The sequence below is a fragment of the Sorex fumeus genome, unplaced genomic scaffold, assembly GCF_029834395.1.
Source record: "Sorex fumeus unplaced genomic scaffold, SorFum_2.1 ptg000083l, whole genome shotgun sequence".
In the NCBI taxonomy this organism is placed as follows: Eukaryota; Metazoa; Chordata; class Mammalia; order Eulipotyphla; family Soricidae; genus Sorex; species Sorex fumeus.
This window is the reverse complement of record NW_026606140.1, coordinates 12,282,996-12,300,629: the sequence shown is the minus strand read 5'-3', so window position 1 is coordinate 12,300,629 and position 17,634 is coordinate 12,282,996. Positions and strand designations below refer to the sequence as shown.

The following is a 17,634-nucleotide window of genomic DNA, read 5'->3' as shown; positions in this document are numbered from 1 at the left end:
CTCGTGGCAGCTGGAGGAAGCAGAGCACCGGGCAGGAGACGACTTCATGACGGCAACGACACAGCAGGAGAATGGGGGGCCCAGGGGTCCTGCCATGCTCACCCACAACATCGGTCACTGCACACAACCCAGAACCACTAGGAGGCGACCAACACCGGACGTCTATGTGGACCAGACCAAGGGCGGAGCCCACCCAAGTCCAGTTTCCTCCCTCCTGGTCCAGTCCCGACCCCATGCCGGCATCACTGCTGCGCCGAGCGAGCCGGGCCGCGGGCTCAGAAAGTCCTGTAGGTGAGGAACTCTTTCATCTTCTTGGGGATCGGCAGTGCGAGCACTTGGTACGTGGTGAGGAAGCTCCGCAGGGCCTTCCGGCATAAGTGCTTCAGCGACGACAGGACCCGGGGGGCCGTCCAGAACTGGACGTGGCCGTCCCTCGTCCTGAAAGGAAGCAGAAACGGATGCCTGAGATGGGGCTGCCCCGGGCTGGGGGGTTTCTGGTGTCTCCCCAGCTCTTGGTGCGGCTGGGGGCGCTGGGGACACACCGGAGTGCCCATGTGAGTCAGTGCAGCCACTTCTGGATCCCGGCCCGGGCAAAGGGGAGCCTCAGCCCCTTGCAGGAATGCCATCTCCCTGCGAATTCTGCACCGTGACTTTTTTCTCTTCTTTTTGGGTCACACCCAGCGATGCGCAAGGGTTCCTCCTGGTTCTACACTCAGGAGTCACTCCTGGCGGTGCTCAGGGGACCCTAGGGGATGCTGGGAATCGAACCCGGGTCGGCCACGTGCAAGGCAAGCACCCTCCCCCCTGTGCTGTCGCTCCAGCCCCTGCATCGTGAGTTCTGCCTCCCCTCGAACTTGGCCCTTCCCGTGGCCCTCACTGCAGCTTGAGCCGTGGGACGGTTAAACCTCAGGAGGCAGGAGAGGAGATCCTCCCTCACGGGCCCGCAAGGCTTCGTCATTAGCCCAAAGATGCTCGCTGCTCCAGCGCATACGCACCCCGTGGCGATGACCCCGCCGTGCGGGAAGAATGTGCAGCAGAGCCCGTTGGTCATGGGCGCCAGGGCAACGGGCGCTTTCAGCTCCAGGGCCCAGATCCTGAGCAGCCTGTGGGGAGACGGGCCAGTGGCAGCGCTGGGGCAGGCAGGGTCCCCAAGGCCAGGCTGGGACGGGTCGCGAGCCCGTCCTTGCCCGAGGGAGCAGTGCGTGGCTCACCTGTCATCTGCCACCGTGGCGAGGTACAAGCCTTCGGGAGAGAAGCACACGGACCGCAGGGCGCTCAGGTGGACATCGCTGTCGTCCATGGCCGGGTCGAGCTGGGTGTGGCTGCAGTGGGGGAGGGAAGCCGAGCCTGGGGACGCGCGCCCTTGCCCGCAGACCCCTCACCGCAAACCCGGGGCAGGAGGCCGTCCCCAGCCGAGGCGGTGCAGGGCTCCCGGGTCCCCTCTGAAGACCCCCTGGCGTGGGCGACTGGGAAAAGGCTTTCTCGGGCTCCCAGGGTGCCCCTCGCCCGCCCCGCGCTCCCTCCCGCAAGCCTGCCCTCCCCGGGGTGCCCCAGGCGGGACCGGAGAGTCCCCAGGGCTGATGCGATAACAGAGGCAGGCCCAGCCCATGGCGGGGCTGGAGAGAAAGCCTGGCTGAGAGGCTGGCGCAGCCCACACGTTGGCTCAGACTGGGGTACGGGCACTCGAGCCTCCCTGCTCCATCCGGGAGCCTCGGTCTATCCTGAAACCAGACACCGAAGTGCCCACAGCTGCCTGAGGTGTCGCTCCCTGGCCCAGGCTCTGAGAGGGATGTGTGCTGTCCCCCACACACGCCCCACCACCACCACACACACACACACACACCCCCCCCACAACCACCACCACCACACACACTGCAACACACTCCACCACATATACACCACCACCACACACACAAGCACACACACCACCACACACACAACCACCACCACCCACACCACCACACACGCACACCCCATAAAAAAACCGCCCCCCCCACACACAGACGGGGGTGCTTACTGGAGTGCCCTCAGCCTCTCGCCGGTGTAGGGGTCCCACATGATGACGTTGGTGTCATATGAGGCCGTGACCAGCAAGGCAGAGTCAGGGGAGAAGTCGCAGGAGACAACACTGCTCTGGTGACCCTCCAGCTTCCGGATCAGCGTGTAGGACCTCATGCTCCAGAGCAGGACCTGCGAGGACACAGGGCGGGTGAGGGCCGGCGACCAGGCCCCCGTGAGGGACAGAGGCCCTGGAAATCGAGGCGCAGATGGACATTCTGATGAGTTTTTGGTTGTGGGGGGCCGCGACCGGTGGTGCTCCAGGCTTACTCCTGGCTCTGCTCAGGGCTCCTGACGGGGCTGAGGGACCCTGAGGGACCCTGAGGGACCCTACAGGCTGGGGATCAAAGCAAGGCTGACTGCACCCCGCCCCCACGCCTATCTCCCCATACCTGTGGGGGAAGTTGTTTGTTTTTTACAGCCCCACCTGGCGTGCTCAGGGATGACTCCTGGTGGGACTCAAGACCCTCCAGGGAGCCAGGGAGCAAACCTGGGTTTGGGCTGTGTGCGAGGCAAGTGCCCTACCTGCTGAACTATCCAGCCCCGAGAGCGGAGTCTCTGGCCACCTAACCAGGACACGCTGACAAAGGTGCTCTCTCCGGCCATCCGGGCCAGCCCCGAGAGGCGGCCAGCCAACCCCACTGAGCCACGCGCCCGAGCTGCCCGCCAACACGCCGTGCGTGTGACCGCCAAGTCAAGCCCCTCTGTCCTTCACGCGTACCGAAGACGGGGTCAGAAGTGACTCCAGGGCGGACACAGCAGGCCGCCAAGTGCTCTGGGGCCAGGAAAACCCACCCCGACCTGCTTGCAGATTGTGGGAAGGAGAAATCTTCTTTCAGGAAATTCACTTTCCCCAAATTCCAACCAGCAGATTAAATGCTGGGCCCTAGGGAATGATGGACCTGGATTTTTTGGTTTGGGGGTAACACCTGGGGATGCTGAGGGGCCACTCCTGGTGGTGCCAGGCCTCCGGCATGCTCAGTACTCGCTCCTGGACGTCGCTCAATCATGGCTGAGAGCTCAATGCAGATACAAAATACTATTCCCAGACCCCTCTTGTGTTGCTAGTATCTTACGAAATGACAAAAAATAGACGAGCGGTCAGAGAAACAGCAGGGGTGAAGGCATTTGCCTGGCCTGTGGCCACCTCGGGTGAGATCCCTGGCACCACAGAAAGGCCCCCCAGCAATGCCAGGAGTGATCCCTGAGCACAGAACCAGGAGTAATTCCTGAGCCTGGTGAAAACAAAAACAGAAACAAGAAAGAGAGAGAGAGGTGAGACCCAGAGAAACACCCTCACGGTCAATCAATAACAGGGCTTCAGAGCAAAGTCCAAGGGGCCCCAGGTCCCATATTTGAAGTGGAAATGCTAACTGGCTGCTTTCAAGTTAGATGCTTCAACGAAAACATTGGTCCCCATGTGTTAGCCACAATTTTTAAAATCTTTGTTGACGCTTTGGGGCCACACTCTGACCCCAAAAGCTGCCCCTGAAGGGCTGGGGAATGACCCCATGCACGGCAGTCCCTCAGCCCGACGAGCGACCATCTCTGAGCCCAGCAACACTTAAAATCTCCAAGACTCCAGAGCCGGGAATGGGGCCCAGTGGTCGAGCACCTGCCTTGCATGTGTGAGGCCCCAAGGTTCAACTGACCAACAAAATAAGCCAGAGTTAAGTGGGGCTGGAGCGATAGTACAGTGAGTAGGGCATTTGCCCTGCACGCGGCCGACCTGGGTTCAATCCCCGCCATCACACGTGGTCCCCCGAGCACCGCCAGGAGTAATTCCTGACTGGAGAGCCAGGAATAACAACCCCTGAGCATCGCCGGGTGTGACCCCCCCCAAAAAAAAAAGCAAAAAAAAAATCATTAAAATAAGCCATGCAGTCGATAAGGGATACGATCCCTGATATCCCATACAGTCCCCCAAGAACTGCTAGGAGTAACCCCTGAGCATCGCAGGGTGATTCCCCCACTCCCAAAAAGAAATCCAAACCAAAAAGCTTACGCCTCTAGAGGGGGAAAAAACTTTTTTAGAAGCATCCTTGAGGGGCCAAGAGTGCAGAGGAGATGGCACTTGCCTTGCACATTGATCCCCAGCACCCCGTATCGTCACCGGGAGGGATCCCTGAGCTCAGAGCCGGGAGTCAGCCCCGAGCACTGCCAGGTGTGGCCCCAAACCCAGAAATCAATGAACTAATGGAAAGCAGCCCTGAGCGCTGCAGAGGCGAGCCCCTGCCCCCCAGCTCCTCTCTGCGTTCCCACCAAGTGCCAATCCAGGGGTGACTGGCGGAAGAGCCCCCCCCCACCCCACCCCCGCCAGCCGGGCCACGCCCTCGCCTCACCGACTTCTCGCCCGCGGCCGAGCAGAGCATGCTGCAGTCCGGGGAGATGGAGCAGCAGTACACCCACTGCAGGTGGCCGGACAGCACCTGGATCTGTTTCCCTGGGGAGAAGAGAGGGGCCCCCGTGAGCCAGCGGCGGGGCCTGGGTGGGGAGACCGCCCCCCTCCGCCTTGCCCTCCAGGCCCCTCCTCGCCCGCCTCCCTACTGCAAAGGGATGGGGTGAATTTGCCCTTAGAACCCCTGAGCTCGAGGGGCCGGCACAAACGGCCGCTGCCTTGGGGAGAACCGCGTCATCCTGCTCCATCAAAATCCACCGAGGTCGGCGATCACGGGTGGACACAGCATCGGGTGGCGGAGAACGTTCCTTTGGTCCCCCAAGCACCAACATGCTCGGAAGCCTCCTGACTGAGCCCTGGTGCTTCTCTCTGGCTCGTATCCCCTGGGGGTTTCCCTTCTCACAGCCACCCCCCACCACGCCCCGATACTGGTGGACGTGCCCTGGGGTCAGCACACGGGTCTGAACAGCTTCCACCGCTCGCCCAGGTCCCAGTAACTCTTCAGGCCTCAGTCTGGGGGTGAACTCAGAGAGGGCGAATCCACAGATGAAGGCCTCAGAAAGAAGGGTGGGCTGGGATGCCCCGGGATGAAGACGGCCAGGCCCGGAAGTGCCAAGGGCTTGAGCCACGCGGGGCAGTGCGCGCAGCTGGGGGCTGGGCAGAGAACCACACGGAGGATAAGCTTTCGAAAGCAGCCTCCACACCGGCTCGGACAGGAAGAGGCAGAATTGGCCGGACAGTTACTGGCTCAGGCGGAAGAGCACGAGCCGTGCAGGATGGCAGCCCTGGAGCACCCCAGGACCGGTGTCCGGGGGCACCCGTGCCAGGCAGGCACAAGGGGCGCCTGCACTTCTGGGGGAGCCCGGGAATGCCAGGGCCTGGGTCAGCTTTCAGCCTCCGCCTCTCTGAAAGGGCCCTCGCGTCTGGCTGCGTCCAGCCCGCCACCCGCCTTTCCCCAACACCATGACACTTTCTGGGCCACCCAGGCGGTGGGTGCTGCTCTGCCAACGCTCCAGATGGAACTGGCGTGTCGAGAGGCACCCGACCCACAGGCCCGCATCAGGCTGTGACAGCAAAGTGCCCGCCGACCGCCGACCGGCAGAAGCCAGCACGAGCCTGGCACTGGGACACGCAGACGGCTGGGGCCATTCTCTTCTCCTGGAGCTGGGGCAGTCGGGGCTCAGCCAGAATTTCGGGGTGTCTCTCGGACCGTTCATAGTCCTGGGTCTGCATTCCCCGGGGCAACCAGAAGCTGGGTGCTTCCCGTGTCACCTTTTCAAAAGTCACAAGGTGACACAGACCCAGGCTAGGACTCCAGACCCAGCTGCTCCACACTGGCGCCCGCTGGCCAGAGAGAAGCTTCCAGAAGAAGGGATGATGCCACTCAGCAGAGGAACCCCTTCTAACGAGAGGCGCCCGGCCCGGGACTGCAGGTTCTCGAAGTGGGGGATGTGGCTTGCACAGAGAGTGTGAGTGTGTGTGTTTTGGGGGGAGGGGGCAGAGGGGTTCCCCAGCTGGAGGCAAGAGTCCCAGGGAGAGAAAAGCCATTTCGGATGCGAATCCGTGTGAATTCGCATCCACAGCACCTTTGGGATTAGAAGCCTTGCCTGGGGGCCGGTGTGGGCGGCCCGACAGCAGGGAGGGAGACGGGGGCAGACACCCGGACCCCAGGCCCCTACCATGTTTGTTCAGGTCCCAGATGCGCAGGGTCTTATCCCGGGACGCGGAGACCAGAATCAAATTGCCGCTGGGCGTGAAGCTCAGGTCCCGCACCACGTCCAGGTGACCGGAAAGGTTGAGGAGCAGGAGGCCTTGGGGGGGACAGCCGGTCAGCACCACAGCCCTGGGCCCTTGGGGAGTCTCTGCACCCCGAGCGCCCTGGGCCCTGTGGGGCACCTACCGGTCTGCACCTCCCAGATCTTGATCTGCCCGTCATTGAGGCCCGTGGCGAGGATCAGGCAGGCGGCGTCGGGGCCCTGGGCCTGGTGACGTGCCCAGAGCTTCCGGCTCGGGGGAGAGGGCCAGGGGCTGAAGGCCAGGCCCCAGACGATCTGGCCGCAGTCCAGGGTCTTCTCCTTGGGGCTGCCGCGCCCTTTCGAATCACTTTTGCTCCGGCTTTTGGCTTCAAACCCTTTCGGGATGCTGCAGGAAGCAGAGACGGGGCGAGTTAAGGAATCCGCCAGGGCCGGTGGGCAACGGTTCACCTGGCAGAGCCGAGCCGAGCCCGGGAAGGAGCCAGCCAGAGGCGGGTTCTGCTGGGACTTTTCTTTTCCTTTGTCCGAAAAATCATTGTCTGGGTTTGGGGGCCACACTGGGAGGTACTCAGGGCTTACCCCTGGCTCTTCTCTCAGGGATCACTCCTGGCGGTGCTGGGGCACCATATGGGATGTTGTGTGCAAGGCGAGTGCCCCCCCGCCCCCGACATACTATCACTCCGACTCCTGCCAGAGGGGTCTCCCTCTCTCTGTCTCTGTCTGTCCCTGTCTCTCCTTTATCTCTCTCTCTCTCTCTGTTTTTCTCTCTCTCCTAGTTTTAACTGAAACTTCTTTAGAAAGGTGTGAGGGGAGAGAGAGGAGAGGCGCCTCCAGAGGGAAATACGCAAAACGCTCATGCCGAGATGCGTGCGCCCGAGAGTAGCAGCTGGATGAGCCAAGCTCCAGGGACTCTGTGGCTGACAGAGGCACGACGAGCTCCGGCTGCTGCCCTGGTCAAAGCCTGGCTGTGCGCGGCCTCTGAGCCCAAGGCTTCAGGGTTCCCCCAGGATGACGCAAGCGGAAGGCTCCGCACCGGCAGACAATGGAGAGCCCCGACCCCCACGTGGCCGGGGGACCCTCGTCTCTAAGGAGCAGGGAAGTCCCTTCCCTTGCCCACAGCTCGCCTGGAACAGGCTGCCTGCTGCTTCACCCCGCCCAGTTCCAGCGGCGAGGGTGTTTGCCTTGCATGTGGCCGACCCGGGTTCGATCCCCGGCAACCCATGTGGTCCCCTCCAGGTTGGCCCCAACCTGTCTTCCTCTTCCTCCTCAGCATCATCATCCTCAGACCCAGAGCTCAGCAGGCTGGAGCGTGTTAGAATCTCAACAAAAAAGCAGAGCAGGGCCAGAGAGAGCATCAGGGTTCAGGCTTTTTTTTTTTTTTTTTGCGCTTTTTGGTTCACACTAGTGATGTTCAGGGGTTTCTCCTGGCTCTGCACTCAGGAATCACTCCGGCGGTGCTGGGGGACCATATGAGATGCCAGATCGAACCCGGGTCAGCCGCATGCAAGGTGAACGCCCTTCCAGCTGCGCTGTCACTCCAGCCCCTCCTTTTTATGGTATAAAAACAAACTGGCAGGTGATACGTTTCTGTCAGACTTCAGTCTGGGTATGAAGTGGATCCTTTGTATTCAGAACAGGACTTGACCTTATCATGAGGCGGGGCACAGAGGAAGTGAGAATCCGACTTCGGGCACACACAACCCCGGACGGCTACGGATGCACGTGGCTGCAACCTCACTCTCCCAGCCACCCCTGCCCTGCTCCCGGCCCCTCCTCGAGTCAAGCGTTTCAGACCATGCACTGGGATGGACTTCCTGACAAAAATCGATACGTGTAAATAGATGGCTGCATTTCAGAGATTCCTGGTAGGCAGGAAGACATTTTCAAGGTCCTCGAGGCCGAGTCAGACATATCCTCACCCCCAACAAGTAGGACAGCACCCAATTTCAGCAATATTTTAAAAAGTTTTGGGGTCCTACTCCTTCACTGCTGGTGGGAATGCCGACTGGTTCAGCCCTTTTGGAAAACAGGATGGACGTTTCTCAAAAAATTAGAAATTGAGCTCCCATTTGACCCAGCAATACCACTCCTGGGAATATATCCCAGAGAGGTAAAAATGTATAGTCGAAGTAACATATGCACTTGTTTGTTCATTGCAGCACTCTTTACAATAGCCAGAAACTGGAAGAGACCTGAGTGCCCAAGAACAGATGACTGGTTAAAGAAACTTTGGTACATCTACACAATGGAGTACTATGTAGCTGTTAGAAAAGATGAAGTCATGAAATTTACATACAAGTGGTACAATATGGAAAGTATCATGCTAAGCCAAATGAGTCAGAAAGAGAGGGATAGACATAAAAAGTTGGCATTCATCTGGGGGATATAAAGTAACAAAATATGAGATTAATACCCAAGAATAGCTGAGATCAACACCAGGAGGATTACTCCATAGCTTAGAGGCCAGCCAGGTATTCCAGAGGAAAGGGCAGTTCAGATAGAGAAGGGAGCACCAAATAAAGGGTGTTTGGAGGATCCTCCCAGGAGGGGAGATGCATGTTGAAAGTAGACTATGGACTGAACATGTTTGCCATTCAATGCCTCTTTTGCAGACCACAACACCCAAAAGGCGAGAGAGATCAAAAGGGAATGCCCTGCCACAGAGGCAGGGTGGGATGGGGGGATGGGGGGTGGGAGGGATACTGGGATCCATGGTGGTGGAAAATGGGCACTGGTGGAGGGATGGGTATTTGATCATTGTATAACCGAAACCCAAGCACAAAAATTTGTAAACCTACAACTGTACCTCATGGTATTTCACTAATAAAAATTTTTTTAAAAAGTCTTAGATTTGGGGAACAAGAACTTTAATAAATTTTTTATACTTAAAAAAAAAGTTTTGGGGTCCCACCCGGCAGTGCTCAGGGGTCACTCCTGGCTCTGCACTCAGGAAGCACTCCTGGCGGTGCTCCGGGGACCCTGTGAGATGCCAGGGATTGAACCCGGGTCAGACAGATGCAAGGCAAGTGCCCTATCCACATCTCTCCAGCCCCTCAGCAAATTCAGTATTACCTATCTGCAAGACAACACTTTTCTTCTGTAAGAATTTCTGGAAGGAAAAGAGCACCTAGGAATTTGATCACAAAATTATAATAAAGGCCTAAAACAGGCCTGAGAGAGGGTACTGGGGTTAAGGTGTCTTCCCTGCTGCTTGCTACGGCACCCCACAGGGTCCCGAACACCCCCAGGAGTGAACTCTGAGCCCAGAGCCAGGGTCAAGCTCCCAGGCACCACCGGTGTGACCTCAAAACACCCTGAAACAAAACAAAACAAAACAAAAAAGCAAGGCCCACTGGATTTATCACAAGTCTCCGGCCTAAGCTTAGTGTCAGGCAAAAATGATTTTTTTTTTGCACTGTAAGCTGTTAACTTGCTCCCTACCACCGAGCATGGGTGTGAAGTGGCCTGGGGAGATGGAGCCTCCCAGCATTCAAAGAAAGGAAAACTGCATATGCGGGAAGCTAAACTTGGTCCATAATAATGTAGGCAAATGCCCGATTAGGCGAATCCAGACAGACATTTTCCCAGTAACACACCCAGGGCCCATCAGCACCTGAAAAGCGGCTCAACCTGAGGGTCAGGAGCAAACACCACGTGACACCGGGAGAACAGCCCGGCGGAAGCCAAAAACAGCCCAAGAAGGCAACTGCCGGGTGTGACCCCCCCAAAAAAAAAAGTGGGATCCTTTGTATTCAGAACAGGACTTGACCTTGATCCTTTGTATTCAGAACAGGACTTGACCTTATCATTAAGTGGAACACTGAGGAAGTGAGAATCCTGACTGCGGGCACACACGACCAGGGCTGGCGAGGGAACGTGTTGGAGACCTTGTCTGGCTGGTGGCATTGCCGAATGGGGCAGCCACTTTGGAAATCTGACCACTGTTCTCCGGATTATTACACAAACAGCTCTGGAGACAGTTCAGTGGGTAAGGTGTTTGCTTCCCAAGGGGCCAAACCCAGTTAGATCCCTGGCACTGGGGAAGGTGCCCTGAGCAGCACCATTAGTGACCGAGTACAGAGCCAGAAGGAAGCCCTGAGCACTGTCCAGGTAAGGTGCAAAATTTAAAAGAAAAAAATAAAGGATAAAAATGTCCAATGTCCGTAATACCCAAGAGTGGCCGAGATTAGTACCAGGAATTTTGCTCCATGGCATGGAGGCCAGCCACACATGCTAGGGAAAAAGGCAGCTCAGATAGAGAAGGGAGCACCAAATGAAGGGTGTTGGGAGGATCCTCCCAGGATGGGAGATACATGCTGAAAGTAGACTATAGACCAAACATGATTGGCACTCAATGCCTCTTTTGCAAACCACAGCACCCAAAAGGAGAGAGAGAACAGAAGGGAATGCCCTGTCACAGAGGCGGGGTGGGGTGGGGGGATGGGGGGTGGGAGGGATACTGGGATCAGTGGTGGTGGAGAATGGGCACTGGTGGAGGGATGGGTACTTGATCATTGTATAACTGAAACCCAAGCACAAAAATCTGTAAGTCTACAACTGTACCTCATGGTGTTTCACTAATAAAAATTTAAAAAAAAATGTCCGATGTCCAGAGAGGGGTTCGAGCAATAGTACAGCAGGTAGGGCGTTTGCCTTGCATGCAGCCAACTGGGTTCAATTCCCAGCATCCCATATGGTCCCCTGAGCACTGCCAGGAGTAATTCCTGAGAGCAGAGCCAGGAGTAACCCCTGAACATCGCCAGGTATGACCCCCCCCGAAAAAAAAGGTCCAGAGAGATACTAGATAGAATACAAGCTTCATGGATAGAATAGAATACAAGCTTCGTACACGGCTGACCTGGATTCGAGCCCCTGCCCCCCCCATAGGGCCCCGAGTCCCGCCAGGAGTGACCGCAGAGCAAAGGGCCGGGAGTTAGGCTTGAGCAGCACCAGGTGTAGCCCCAAAAGGAAAAGAAAACCAAAAGACAAAGGACCGGGAGGGGGCTCTAAGGTCGGGAGTGGCACATGAACTGCACACAGGGGCCTTGGAGTACATGGCAGCACCCCAGAGTATGACCCTCACGCACCAGGCCAAGAGCAGTCCTGAGTACTGCTAGGTGTGGCCCCAAAAACACAACGCAGAGAAGACAAGAGTCTGCCCGAAAGCGTGTGAGTGAACATCTGCTCAGCAGGACGGGTACCGGCCAAAGAGGAGCCCAGAGTCCCGCTGCTGGGACACGAACTGACGGGACGCGCCATCCTCACACCTCCCCGCCAGGGGGCACAAGTGAGCACTCGCCTCAGTCTGGTACCCTGCTGAGGGAAGAAGCCCAATGGGCAAGCCTGAGGTAGGACACAGGCCCAGCATGTATGAGGTTCAGGGTTCGAACTCCAGACTCAACGCACTGCCTAACCACAGCAACCCCCCCCACACACACACACAAAACTAATGTGTAGTGCTGGGAAGGAGATTAGAGACTGCTCTGCTCCGTGCTTGAGGGTCAAGGGGTCTGGAGGACGCAGCACGGGATTATGGAATGTTCCCGGGGCCCGGGGAGAGAAAGCACAGCGTTTAAGTGCAAAGGTTCGCAAGCAGCAGGCTGGGCTTCCATCCCCACCACCACATGGTCCCTCGAGCACGGCCAGGGAGCAGCCTCCAAGCCCCAGCACTGCTAGGTGTGCCCCCAACAGAAACGTGCTAGCGGGGACCACGGTGACAGTCGCACGGCTCTAACTAGACGAAGGGCGCGGGCCTACACACTCCTTGAGACGTGGGCACCTCACCCAGCGGTGTTCGGGGAGACTCGAGACAGTGCAGGGGATCAAACTGGGTGGGCGGGATGCGAGGCCGGTGCCCTGGCTCCTGTGTTCTCCCCTGGTCCTCAACTGTCCACTGTCTGGGGCCACACCCGGGGGTGGCCCGGGTGTCCTCCTTGCTCAGGAATCACTCCTGGTGGTACCAGGATTCGAACCGGGGATGGTGGATGCAAGAAAAGCACCTTAACCGCTGTACTGTTGCTGTGGCCACGGACCACATACCTGCAACAGGACAACTGCGGGCCACAGAAATGCTATCTCAACAAATAGAAGAGAATTTCACAAGCCAATTCCCACAGGACCACAAAACCCACTTTGAGAGAGCCAGAAAGCGGGGTGCGGACGGCCCCAGTGCCTGATCTGCTCAGCCTTCTCCAGCTGAGATCGTGGGCAGGGTGCCCCGAGGGGGGGGGTGCCGAGCACACTTACAAATGCTCCTCGAGCGGCCAGGGGATGAGCTTGACGATGCAGTGGCCCTGGGACCAGGCGAACCAGCAGCCGTCGGGGGAGAAGGCCACGCTCCAGGTCTCGCAGCTGGACTTCCAGTCAAACTGGTGTGGGCGCCCGGGCTTGAGCTCGGCCAGCAGCAGCGGCTCCTCTGGGGGGGAAGAGGGCATGGCGGCGTCACACGCGGGGGCATCCACGTCGCACCCCACCCCGGGCCAGTCTCCCCAGGGACTCGTGCCACCAACGGGAAGGAAGTGTCATTTAAGTGCCCAGGGGGCAGTCACCTTGGCCACAGGCCACATTCCAGGGTGCTGACTCAGTCTTGGCACTCCCCATGGTGAACCTGGTGAACCGTGAGTCAGAGGAAGCGGGGTGTGTGTGTGGGGTGGGGGGGCAGGTGAAACCCGTCGGCGGGGGCCTGGGGAGGGCCCCATGGGGCAGAGCAGCCTGCAGAGCTGAGCCGGCTGGGAAACAGCGCTGAAGCCAAAGCACCGACCGCCCCTCCTACACCCCCCATCACCCGGCAGAGATGTGGGACCTGCTCCCCCTTCCTCCCGCTTGCACCCGCGAATCTGGCCTCTCGCTCCCCACTTCCTCCTGCTGGAGACCTTCCCCCCAGCCTCTCTGATGAGCGGATTCCCGGGGAAGCAGAAACACAGAGCATCCAGACACTCCTTGCAGAGCGACAGCCCACGGAGAGCCCAGTTCTTCAGTCTCGCACAGCAGTTAGCAGAGGCCTAGGAAACAGCCAGCACCTCACGGATAGCTGGGTGCGGGTCTTGAGGGTTCCGCTCACATCTGACCTCCCTGAGTCAGGGAGCGCTTTCCCTCCGTGACTCACGGGGCGGGCGACACGATCCACAGTGCCACGTCCAGTGACACAGACACAGACACAGACACAGACACACACACACCGGACAGAGGGCAGCGCGGGCTGCGTTAAGGGAAGCGCCACAGGACATCCTGGAAGGCAGGGTGAGCTGACACTGGCCCACAGGGGACCTGTAGTGAGGCTCATCCAGCCTTCGGTGGCTTTGCAAACTCCAAACTTAGGGGGTCTGGGGTGAGCTCGGGGTGGGGGGGTAACACAGGCCCCCCTTGGTTTGAGTCCTGGATCCCCCTGAGATATGTAAATTTTTTTTGGCTTTTTGGGTCACACCCGGCGATGCTCAGGGGTTACTCCTGGCTCATGCACTTAGGAATCACTCCTGGCAGTGCTCGGGGCACCATATGGGATGTTGGGAATCGAACCCGGGTCGGTCGCAAACACCCTACCCGCTGCGCTGTCACTCCAGTCCCTCCCCCTGAGATTTAAGAACTTTTCTGTTCAGCCGGGTGGTGTCGAGGGCTTACTCTTGGCTCTGTGCTCAGGGATCGCACCTGGTAGGGCTCGGGGCATCAGATGCAGTGCCACGGATCAAACCGGGGCTGGCTGAGTGCAAGGTGAGCGCTGAACCCCCTGGGTGTCTCCCCACCCTCATCCTTTCTAAACATTTTCTACTTTGCAATGGTGACAGCCCTCAGCTCTGAACACCTGTCGTAGTTCTCAGTGAGGGGGCTGGTGCCCTACAGACTCCAAGACATGTGGCTGCAGGAGGTGGCATCCCGGGTGGTGGTGTCAATAGTATCTAACGGGAAAGGCCACTGACGGTGCTCAACGTTCTACAGAGCCCAGAACAGCCCCTCCCCGCGGAGTTCCCAATAAAAAATCATCAGCCCAAATGTCACTGAAAATCCGACAGTGACTGACAACAGCCACTGGGCCAAGGGTAACTGTTGATGACCCGGAAGAGACATTTCCGTCCACGACGAAGACTTCTTTATTCCATTTCCATAGCATTCACCCCAAGTCCCCTTCCTCCGCCACGGACAACAAGTATCCTCCAGATGGCCACCTCCCCAGCCACATCTACATCTAGCGAGTCTGCTTCCAGAAGGCTCTGCCATGTGGCCCTGCCTGCTCTCTCTGCAGGGCTCCATCTCCTCCCTTCTCTGCCTTATGAGCAGTCTTCCAGCTGGGACCCCGCCTTCCCACCGGTCCTGGTCAGGTCAGCCCTTCCAGGACGGACTGCCATCTCTCTTAAAAACCAAACGCAGGCTCCACCCCCTTGCCTTCGGGCCCCACCCCCTTTCCTTTGGGCCCCACCCCCTTTCCTTCGGGCTCCTCCCCCTGCCTTCAGCCCTAGGGTCAATCACTGGGGATCTTTCTCTCCTCCCCGTGCCTCCGGCCACACCTCTATTGGGGATCAGCCGCCAGGACTTTGTCCAGCTGACCGCCCAACGCGTTCATGGCCTGTCACTTGATTTTCTTACCACTTAGCAGTGCGTGTCCCGCCAGGTGGGGGTCCAATCCTGGGGCAAAGGGGACCATGAACTTATTCCCCAGTGGGACAATCTAGGCAGGTCCAGAGTTCCAGCCTGAGACTGGACGGGGGTCTCCTCTCTCACTGCTTCCAGCTAGGCGACCAGGGGCCAAAGGCCATCTCTTCATCTCTAGACCACAAGGATTCCCAACGGGCTATCAGGAAAGCAGCGTGGACCTGGGACATGTGAGAACAACAAAAACCACTGCCCCCATGCCTCAAAGGCCATCAGCGGAAAGGATGAAACGATACAGCTTCCAGTGGGAGGGCACGTGACCCTGACAGGGGCCCATGGTCTAGTAGGGGATGGGGTGGACTTGCAGGCAGCTAGGAGGTACCAGGTAGGCCTCTCCCATGGAAGGATATTGGAGCTATGTGGCAGACGACAGGATCTGCACCCGGCCGTGCCCTTAGCCTGGAAAACTCTGGCTGGACCCCGAGTTCTCCGCTTGGCCCCAGTCCAGGTCACCTTCCCAGACACCGATCTCGTCTCGCTGGCCACAGCAGCCCTGGCCCTTCCCAGTCCAGCTTTTCCACTTCCTTTCTAACCAGACAACACAGTGTCTGACCACTGGCTGGTTTGTCCTTATTTACGGTCCATTTCTACCCCCAGCCCCCGACCCGTTTGTCCAGCCACTCACTGCTCCCGGGCTGCGCCCGTCCCATGCTGTCCCCACGAACCACACGTGGCTCCTCATCCTTGAACTCTGGCTAAGTCCAGATCAGAAGGGGCACGTGATAGGTGATACGGAACTTCAGGACTCAGTACCAAACAGGAAAAAGAAGAGCGATATGTAAAATATCTCAGTCATTTTTTAGCTGAAGACATGCTGAAGTATTTCAGGTATGCCAAGGGGCAGAGATCACTTTGGGATTGGTTTCATCTGTTTCCGAATATAGCTACAACATTTTCGGAGGTGCCACACCCAGAAGGGCTCAGGGCTCAGTCCAGGATCTGCGCTCAGGGATCACTCCTGGTGGGACTTGGGAAACCATCTTTGGTGCTGGGGACCCAACCCAGGCCAGCCATGTGCAAGGCAAGCGCCCGACCTCCTGTCATCGGTCCAGCCCCCATCTGCTACAGCACTTCATAGCGTATTGGTGGCTGCTTCAGTACTGGCCACTGGGGCCAACAGGCAGCGAGATGTCACTCAATAAATATTCGTTGGCTGCCTCAAAGCATTCGAAGGCGGCTTTGAAGCTGCCTACTGCGGCCCATTGTGGTCCCATTACAATGGGCTTTGTTCTATTTCCACGGAAGGTTAATATTCTGCTCCCCCAACCCCACCCCATTTTCCCGAACAGTCGCTGGGCAACCCTTAAGATTTCTGCCCACACCCCAAAACACAGCCACCCATGGCCGGGAGGAACGGAGGCCTGGAAACATTCCTGCTACCCGGGGCGGCGGGCCGGCCTCGCCGGCGGATTCCGCTCCCCAGAAACAGCAGCGGAAGCTATAAAAAGACTCGGATCGGGTTCAGCCAACAGCAGGGGCCGTGTGGAAGGGGCGTCCAGGGGCTGGGAAGAAAGGCCTTGTCTGGGTGGGAGGGCGGAGGGCCGGAGAGCCCCCAGCAAACAAAGCGGCGCCTTTTCCGAATCAGAAAGTTACAGGGCCCCGGGGACACGCTGCGCGGGACCCCCCGGAGCCGCCCGCCGGCTGGAAGAGCACAAAACGGCCCAAATCCGGAGCCCTGGCCTTGACCTGCCGCGTGCCCCGCGCCGGCCTCCCTTGCCCTGCCCGCTCCCCGCGCACTGCGGCCCGGGGAGGGGGTCCCGGCCCGCGGCCTCGGCCCAAGCGGCCCCCCAGGACGTCCATCCCCGCGGTTCCGTTTCCTGCCGTTCCCGCGGCCGGACGCGAGCGCCTCCCCGGCGGGGTCCCCGCTCGCCCCCGCGCCGGGCCCAGGGGGTCCCGCAGGCCCCACCCCGCTCCCCCGCTCCCCCGCACGCGCCTCCGCCGGGGGCCGCTCCGGCCCGTCTGGTTTCCCGGGGACCCCGACCCCGCTCCTGGCAACGCGCGCTCCGGGGCGGGGGCTCCCGCCGCCGACGGAGGCGGCGCCCCGCAACAGCCCCTTCTGCGACACGCCCCGCGGGGGGCGCCGAGCGGGGGGAGGGGGCCGGGGCTCGGCCGCGGCGCCCAGCCCACCCGCCCCCGCCCCGGGCCCGCGGGCCGGCGAGGGCGGGCAGCGCCGCCGCGTCCCCCACGCGTCCCGGGCGCGCGTGCGGGGTCCCGCCGCCCCCCGCCCCGAGGCCCGCCCGCCCTCCGCGCCGGCCGGCGCGCGAAAGCGAAACAAAGCGGCGCGCGGGGACGCGGCCACTCACCTCCGGCCTCCATGAGGACGCGCGCGGGCCCGCAGCGGCGGGCGCTCAGCCCCCCGGGCCGCGGCCCCTCATGCCGCCCCCGCGCCCGCGCCCGCGCCCGCCCCGGCCCCGGCCCCCGCGCCCGCCGGGAGACGCATCAGCTGCTTCCCGTCACGTGGCGCGCGGCGGGCGGGCCGGGGCGGGGCGGGGCGGGGCGGGCGAGGGCGGGGCGGGGCGGGGCCGCGGGCGGGGTCCGAAGAGGGGTGGGTTGGTGGGAGCCGGGTCCGCAGCGGGAGCCGGCCGCGGTGCGGGCGGGGTGCGATGGAGGGGCGGGCTGAGGGCGGGCAGGGAGCGGAGCGGGGACACGGACAAAAGGAGTGTGCGGGGTCGAGGGGTCCGGGGGCGCGGGGACGGGAGCGGGACGCGGACAGGCTCGGGTGGGGGGCGGGGGAGCGACCCGGGAGCGGGAGTGAGGGGCTGCGGGGGGAGGGGGCGGGGG

At 60.2% G+C, this 17,634-nt stretch overlaps 1 protein-coding gene across 2 annotated transcripts; it reads right to left on the bottom strand.

Annotated features, from left to right (window-relative positions):
- Nucleotides 1-256: 256 nt before the first annotated feature.
- WSB2 (WD repeat and SOCS box containing 2) lies at nucleotides 257-17,266 on the bottom strand. 2 transcript variants are annotated; one of them, XM_056131008.1, is made up of 9 exons: nucleotides 17,157-17,266; nucleotides 12,457-12,625; nucleotides 6,357-6,598; nucleotides 6,136-6,267; nucleotides 4,401-4,501; nucleotides 2,018-2,190; nucleotides 1,212-1,322; nucleotides 996-1,103; nucleotides 257-438 (listed from the first exon to the last, which is right to left on the bottom strand). In XM_056131008.1, the coding sequence occupies exons 1-9, from the start codon at nucleotides 17,167-17,169 to the stop codon at nucleotides 276-278; spliced, it is 1,212 nt and encodes a 403-aa protein (XP_055986983.1). In that variant the 5' UTR covers nucleotides 17,170-17,266; the 3' UTR covers nucleotides 257-275. The 2 variants fall into 2 exon arrangements, with proteins under 2 accessions (XP_055986983.1, XP_055986982.1); XM_056131007.1 differs by lacking the exon at nucleotides 17,157-17,266 and having other exon boundaries at nucleotides 12,457-12,644.
- Nucleotides 17,267-17,634: the final 368 nt, after the last annotated feature.